This window comes from Telmatherina bonti (genome assembly GCF_933228915.1).
Source record: "Telmatherina bonti genome assembly, chromosome: 10".
NCBI classification, from domain to species: domain Eukaryota; kingdom Metazoa; phylum Chordata; class Actinopteri; order Atheriniformes; family Telmatherinidae; genus Telmatherina; species Telmatherina bonti.
The window spans coordinates 41066062-41073355 of NC_136628.1; the positions used below are offsets into that span (position 1 = coordinate 41066062).

At 44.6% G+C, this 7294-nt stretch overlaps 1 protein-coding gene across 1 annotated transcript in view; it reads right to left on the reverse strand.

Annotated features, from left to right (window-relative positions):
• Positions 1-225: 225 nt before the first annotated feature.
• The window catches only part of LOC306761387 (alpha-1A adrenergic receptor-like), a gene marked incomplete at both ends in the record, with an annotated part of 7749 nt that continues 680 nt past the window's right edge, over positions 226-7294 (reverse strand). Inside the window, 4 exons of the mRNA XM_079247510.1 lie at positions 226-531; positions 629-750; positions 1416-1809; positions 6968-7219. Coding sequence (XP_079103636.1) covers positions 226-531; positions 629-750; positions 1416-1809; positions 6968-7219 — 1074 coding nt within the window. The remainder of the gene's footprint in view (positions 532-628; positions 751-1415; positions 1810-6967; positions 7220-7294) is intronic.

Sequence of the window (7294 nt, forward strand, 5' to 3'; positions counted from 1 at the left end):
CCTGAGCAACAGCGGCCCTTACTGGGTCATTTACTGGATCCGTATGAACCAAACCAGAACCCGCTGAAGCAGGATGTCATGTTACCATGGAAACCAGGAGGGATGTTACATGTTTATGTTTTTCCTCAGTTTTAATAAAACTTTACTTCTTTGTCCAGTTTGATGTTCTGCTGGAAGCTCCGCCCCCAGACAGGTGAGCCTGCATCATTAGCATGTTGGCCTGCTCTACTTTTTTTTCATGGTTTCAGACCGTTGGCTCCTCGGACACCGCGCGGCGTCCCGCCAGCCTGGGGACTCAGCCGCCCTCTGCCCGCAGAGCTGGGGGGGGGCGCGACGGCCCGAAGACGGCCACGGCGCTGGGCGGGGCTTAGAGGACGCACAACTGGGACTCTGGCTGATGGAGGACAGCGTTTGCTGGCTCCCGTTGAGGACGGATGAATTGCTGGAACCCTGCTGACCCCGGTAGTTACAGTAGGCCTGCCAGCCCGGGCGCTTCTTCTTCCAGCGGCACCGCAGGATCCGGATGAAGGCCTGAAACCAGCACAGACCAGGGTCAGGAGGACCAGGAGGACCAGGGGGACCAGGGTGGGGACCGGGGGGGGGGGGGGGACCAGGTCGAGGACGTTACCTGCTTGAACTCACGGCTGTAGCAGGGGTAGATGATGGGGTTCAGGCAGCTGTTGAAGTATCCCAACCAGAAGATGATCTTGAAGACAGTGTCAGGAGGACGAAGGCTGCTGTCGAAGGAGCCTAAACACACATAAACATCGTCAGGATGTTCTGGACCTGCTGATACCAGAACCTCAGAAACCATAAGGAAACAGGAAATGGAAGAAACAGATATTTTGCAGGACTGCTTATTAATAGATTTAGTTAATTACAGGCTAATTCCTGGTGACCAGCGGCTACCAACAGGCATCTTGCTGCCATGCTACTCTTATATACCCAGAGGACCAGGAGGACCAGGAAGACTAGGAAGACCAGGATGTTAGATGGAATACTAACAAACTATAGCTGAATGTAATGTTAGCTTCTGCTGTCTGGGTTACATCAAGATCAAGAAAACTTTATGCATCCCCGAGTGGAAATTCAAGGTTCCAGTACAACCAGTCCAAGGTTTTACAAACAAGCACATAATAATACACAGATCACAGAACAGGTCACAAACGGAGCCAGCTTTATCCGGCGCCGCCTTTAACAGAGCGGAAAGAAACACCATGAGGGTTGGAGGAGAGAAAAAAGGAAGTTTCTCTGGACCGTCCTTGTTAGGTAACGCTATATGTTAGCTAAAACTATCTGAGTTAGATGTTAGCTAATGTTATCTGGTTGTAATATTAGCAGGTATTTGCATTAACATGTCACGCAGCTAACATGGATTTAAACCGGGTGAAAATGGGATGGTTAGCAGGACCTACTGATGGGCAGAACCAGGAAGAAGGGCAGCCAGCAGAGGATGAACATCCCCACCACCACACCCAGGGTCTTGGCAGCTTTCTTCTCGCGGGAAAACTTAAGCAGTTTGACACTGAGCGCGCTGCGTCCGGCCGAGGCCCCTCCCCCTCCTGACTTGGAGGGTGGGCATGCGTCCTGGACCTGTTGGTTCCTGCAGTGGATCCTCAACGTAAGCTCATTGGAGTCCTCTGCGCGGTCCTTCATCATGCCGGCCTCCAGGTTCTTGGTGGTGCGTTTGGCCACCACATAGACTCGGCAGTACATGGCCAGGATGATGCCCAGAGGGATGTAAAAGGAACCGAGCGACGAGAAGAGAGCATAGAAAGGTTCCTCAGTGATGACGCACTCCGTGTCGTCCTACAGGAGGACACAAAACCATCAGATCCAGGGCCTTTATTATTTTCTGTCACAGAAAACCCTGCGCAATCTGCCCCATCTAATTAAAACCAGAACCAGGAAGAAAAGCCTCATCGGAACACCTTAATTCATTGGGTTAACTGGGCATGGAAGGAGCATTTCAGAGTTTCTCACACGGACAGAGCTTCATCACTCTGAGACAAACACGTCATGGAACAATTTCAGAATTATGAGGAATCTGTGCGACAGACAAGGCTGGATGCTGGGGGTCTTTTTTGCATTCTAAGTAGAAATGATTCTCGACCAGAATATAATGCTAAACATAACCCTGGAACTACATTTTTACACATGCGAAATGCTGCTAACAATGCTAAATATGATGTGGAGCAGGGCAGGCCGACAGGTGAGCAGGTGAAGCGGTGCATCATGTATCGCCTGAGGATCAACAACAGCTCTAATGGATGCTGAAACGTATAAATTGACTTAGTCGGGATGAATGGGCTCATTGATGTCCACAATGCTGTTTGCCAAAATTAGTCCTCAGGGAGAAAATGAGATCAAATAATTAGTGTGCAGTGTATGAACTTGTGTCTCCTACAAGTTAAGTGGAAATAGAACAAACAAGACTTTGTAGGTGCTGAATGATGTGACGTATGAGTTAAAAAAACACTCAATAAAAAGACGCGGCTTCTTCAAAAACATCTTCTCCTTGTCACATAAAAAACTTCACCCAGTGTGACTCCTTCTCTGTTAGCTTTCATTTAGCGGTTTGCCTCCTTCTCTGTTAGCTTTGATTGAGCGGTTTGCCTCCTTCTCTGCTAGCTTTCATTAAGCGGTTTGCCTCCTTCTCTGTTAGCTTTGATTGAGCGGTTTGCCTCCTTCTCTGCTAGCTTTCATTAAGCGGTTTGCCTCCTTCTCTGCTAGCTTTCATTTAGCGGTTTGCCTCCTTCTCTGCTAGCTTTCATTTAGCGGTTTGCCTCCTTCTCTGTTAGCTTTCATTTAGCGGTTTGCCTCCTTCTCTGTTAGCTTCCATTTAGCGGTTTGCCTCCTTCTCTGTTCGTTTTCATGTAGCGGTTTGACTCCTTCTCTGTTAGCTTTCATTAAGGGGTTTGCCTCCTTCTTAGTTAGCTTTCATTTAGAGTTTTGACTCCTTTTCTGTTAGCTTTCATTTAGCGGTTTGCCTCCTTCTCTGTTCGCTTTCATGTAGCGGTTTGACTCCTTTTCTGTTAGCTTTCATTTAGCGGTTTGCCTCCTTCTCTGTTCGCTTTCATGTAGCGGTTTGACTCCTTCTCTGTTAGCTTTCATTTAGCGGTGTGACTCCTTCTTATTTAGCTTTCATGAAGTGGTTTGCCTCCTTTTCTGTTCACTTTCATTCAGCGGTTCGCCTCCTTCTCTGTTAGCTTTCATTTAGCGGTGTGACTCCTTTTTTAGCTTTCATTTAGCGGTTTGCCTCCTTTTCTGTTAGCTTTCATTGAGCGGTTTGCCTCCTTCTTAGTTAGCTTTCATTTAGAGTTTTGACTCCTCTGTTAGCTTTCATTTAGCGGTTTGCCTCCTTCTCTGTTCGCTTTCATGTAGCGGTTTGACTCCTTCTCTGTTAGCTTTCATTTAGCGGTTTGCCTCCTTCTCTGTTCGCTTTCATGTAGCGGTTTGACTCCTTCTCTGTTAGCTTTCATTTAGCGGTTTGCCTCCTTCTCTGTTCGCTTTCATGTAGCGGTTTGACTCCTTCTCTGTTAGCTTTCATTTAGCGGTGTGACTCCTTCTTATTTAGCTTTCATGAAGTGGTTTGCCTCCTTTTCTGTTCACTTTCATTCAGCGGTTCGCCTCCTTCTCTGTTAGCTTTCATTTAGCGGTGTGACTCCTTTTTTAGCTTTCATTTAGCGGTTTGCCTCCTTTTCTGTTAGCTTTCATTGAGCGGTTTGCCTCCTTCTTAGTTAGCTTTCATTTAGAGTTTTGACTCCTCTGTTAGCTTTCATTTAGCGGTTTGCCTCCTTCTCTGTTCGCTTTCATGTAGCGGTTTGACTCCTTCTCTGTTAGCTTTCATTTAGCGGTTTGCCTCCTTCTCTGTTCGCTTTCATGTAGCGGTTTGACTCCTTCTCTGTTAGCTTTCATTAAGGGGTTTGCCTCCTTCTTAGTTAGCTTTCATTTAGAGTTTTGACTCCTTTTCTGTTAGCTTTCATTTAGCGGTTTGCCTCCTTCTCTGTTCGCTTTCATGTAGCGGTTTGACTCCTTTTCTGTTAGCTTTCATTTAGCGGTTTGCCTCCTTCTCTGTTCGCTTTCATGTAGCGGTTTGACTCCTTCTCTGTTAGCTTTCATTTAGCGGTGTGACTCCTTCTTATTTAGCTTTCATGAAGTGGTTTGCCTCCTTTTCTGTTCACTTTCATTCAGCGGTTCGCCTCCTTCTCTGTTAGCTTTCATTTAGCGGTGTGACTCCTTTTTTAGCTTTCATTTAGCGGTGTGACTCCTTTTTTAGCTTTCATTTAGCGGTTTGCCTCTTTCTCTGTTCGCTTCCATTTAGCAGTTTGACTAATTCTTAGTTAGCTTTCATTTAGCGGTTTGCCTCCTTTTCAGTTGGCTTTCATTTAGCGGTTTGCCTCCTTCTCTGTTCGCTTTCATTTAGCAGTGTGCCAGCTTCTCTGTTCGCTTTCATTTAGCAGTTTGACTCATTCTTAGTTAGCTTTCATTTAGCAGTTTGCCTCCTTCTCTGTTCACTTTCATTTAGTCATTTGACTACTTTTCAGTTTGTTTTCCCATAGTTGTTTGACTCAATCTCAGTTAGCTTTCAATTAGTGGTTTGACTCCTTCTCTGTTAGCTTTCATTTAGCAGTTTGCCTCCTTCTCATTTAGCTTTCATTTAGCGTTTTGCCTCCTTTTCTGTTAACTTTCATTTAGCGGTTTTCCTCCTTCTCTGTTTGCTTTCATTTAGCGGTTTGACTCATTCTCACTTAGCTTTCATTTGTTGGGTTGAGTCTTTCTCAGTTACCTTATTTTTAGCAATAAGAGTCCTGCCTTTTGTGGTTTAATTCTCAGTTAGCTTTCATTTAGCGGTTTGGCTCCTTTTCTGTTTGCTTTTGTTTAGTCATTTGACTCCTTCTCAGTTACCTTTCATTTAGTGGTTTGACTCCTTCTCAGTTAGCTTTCGTTTGGTGGTTTGACTCCTTCTCAGTTAGCTTTCGTTTGGTGGTTTGACTCCTTCTCAGTTAGCTTTCGTTTGGTGGTTTGACTCCTTCTCAGTTAGCTTTCATTTAATGGTTTGACTCCTTCTCAGTTAGCTTTCATTTAGCGGTGTGACTCCTTCTCTGTTAGCTTTCATTGAGCGGTTTTCCTCCTTCTTAGTTAGCTTTCATTTAGTGTTTTGCCTCCTTTTCTGTTAACTTTCATTTAGCGGTTTGTCTACTTCTCTGTTCGCTTTCATTTAGCGGTTTGACTCCTTCTCAGTTAGCTTTCATTCAGTGGTTTAACTCCTTCTCAGTTAGCTTTTATTTAGTGGTTTGCCTCCTTCTCTGTTCGCTTTCATGTAGCGGTTTGCCTCCTTCTCTGTTCGCTTTCATGTAGCGGTTTGACTCCTTCTCTGTTAGCTTTCATTTAGCAGTGTGACTCCTTATTTAGCTTTCATTTAGCGGTTTGCTTCCTTCTCTGTTAGCTTTCATTTACGGTTTGCCTCCTTCTTAGTTAGCTTTCATTTAGCGGTGTGACTCCTTCTTATTTAGCTTTAATTAAGTGGTTTGCCTCCTTCTCTGTTAGCGTTCATTTAGCGGTGTGACTCCTTATTTAGCTTTCATTTAGCGGTTTGCCTCCTTCTCTGTTAGCTTTCATTTAGCGGTGTGACTCCTTATTTAGCTTTCATTGAGCGGTTTGCTTCCTTCTCTGTTAGCTTTCATTTACGGTTTGCCTCCTTCTCTGTTAGCTTTCATTTAGCGGTGTGACTCCTTATTTAGCTTTCATTTAGCGGTTTGCCTCTTTCTCTGTTAGCTGTCATTTACGGTTTGCCTCCTTCTCTGTTAGCTTTCATTTAGCGGTGCGACTCCTTTTTTAGCTTTCATTTAGTGGTTTGCCTCTTTCTCTGTTCGCTTCCATTTAGCAGTTTGACTAATTCTTAGTTAGCTTTCATTTAGCGGTTTGCCTCTTTCTCTGTTCGCTTCCATTTAGCAGTTTGACTAATTCTTAGTTAGCTTTCATTTAGCGGTTTGCCTCCTTTTCAGTTGGCATTCATTTAGCAGTGTGCCTGCTTCTCTGTTCACTTTCATTTAGTCATTTGACTACTTTTCAATTTGTTTTCCCATAGTTGTTTGACTCAATCTCAGTTAGCTTTCATTTAGTGGTTTGCCTCCTTCTCTGTTAGCTTTCATTTAGCAGTTTGCCTCCTTCTCTGTTAGCTTTCATTTAGCGTTTTGCCTCCTTTTCTGTTAACTTTCATTTAGCGGTTCTCCTCCTTCTCTGTTTGCTTTCATTGAGCGGTTTGACTCATTCTCACTTAGCTTTCATTTGTTGGGTTGAGTCTTTCTCAGTTACCTTATTTTTAGCAATAAGAGTCCTGCCTTTTGTGGTTTAATTCTCAGTTAGCTTTCATTTAGCGGTTTGGCTCCTTTTCTGTTTGCTTTTGTTTAGTCATTTGACTCCTTCTCAGTTACCTTTCATTTAGTGGTTTGACTCCTTCTCAGTTAGCTTTCGTTTGGTGGTTTGACTCCTTCGCAGTTAGCTTTCGTTTGGTGGTTTGACTCCTTCTCAGTTAGCTTTCATTTAATGGTTTGACTCCTTCTCAGTTAGCTTTCATTTAGCGGTTTGACTCCTTCTCAGTTAGCTTTCATTTAATGGTTTGACTCCTTCTCAGTTAGCTTTCATTTAATGGTTTGACTCCTTCTCAGTTAGCTTTCATTTAATGGTTTGACTCCTTCTCAGTTAGCTTTCATTTAGCGGTTTGACTCCTTCTCAGTTAGCTTCCATTTTGTGGTTTGATCCTCCATTAACATTCATTCAGTGGTTTGATTCTTCCTTAAACTTTCATTTAACCATCTGACTCCTTCTCTGTGGGCATTCATTCAGCCGTTTAACTTCTCAGATTCCATTTAGCGGTTTCACTCCTTCACGTTCCCCTCTGCTCTGTTGAGATCTTCCTGTCCTTCACTCTAACTGCATAAATGATCCATACATCCATATTGACCTGTGATGGCGGTTCTTTCCAGCCAAGCAGAGGCCCGATTGAGATGACGAAGGACAGGATCCAGACCCCCAGCATGGCGAGCAGCGCCCGCCCCTTTGTAACAATCATTGGGTACTGCAGCGGGCAGCGGACACCGATATAGCGGTCTATGGAGATGACGCACAGAGACATGATGGATGCCGTGCAGCAAAGGACGTCCACTGCTGCCCAGATATCACAGAAGATCCGTCCAAACACCCAGTAGTCCAGGACCTGCATGGAAAGGAAGAAGCGGAATTCACCTCAGACTGGGATTTTCCTTCTAACACTTCTACCTGGACCTCAACA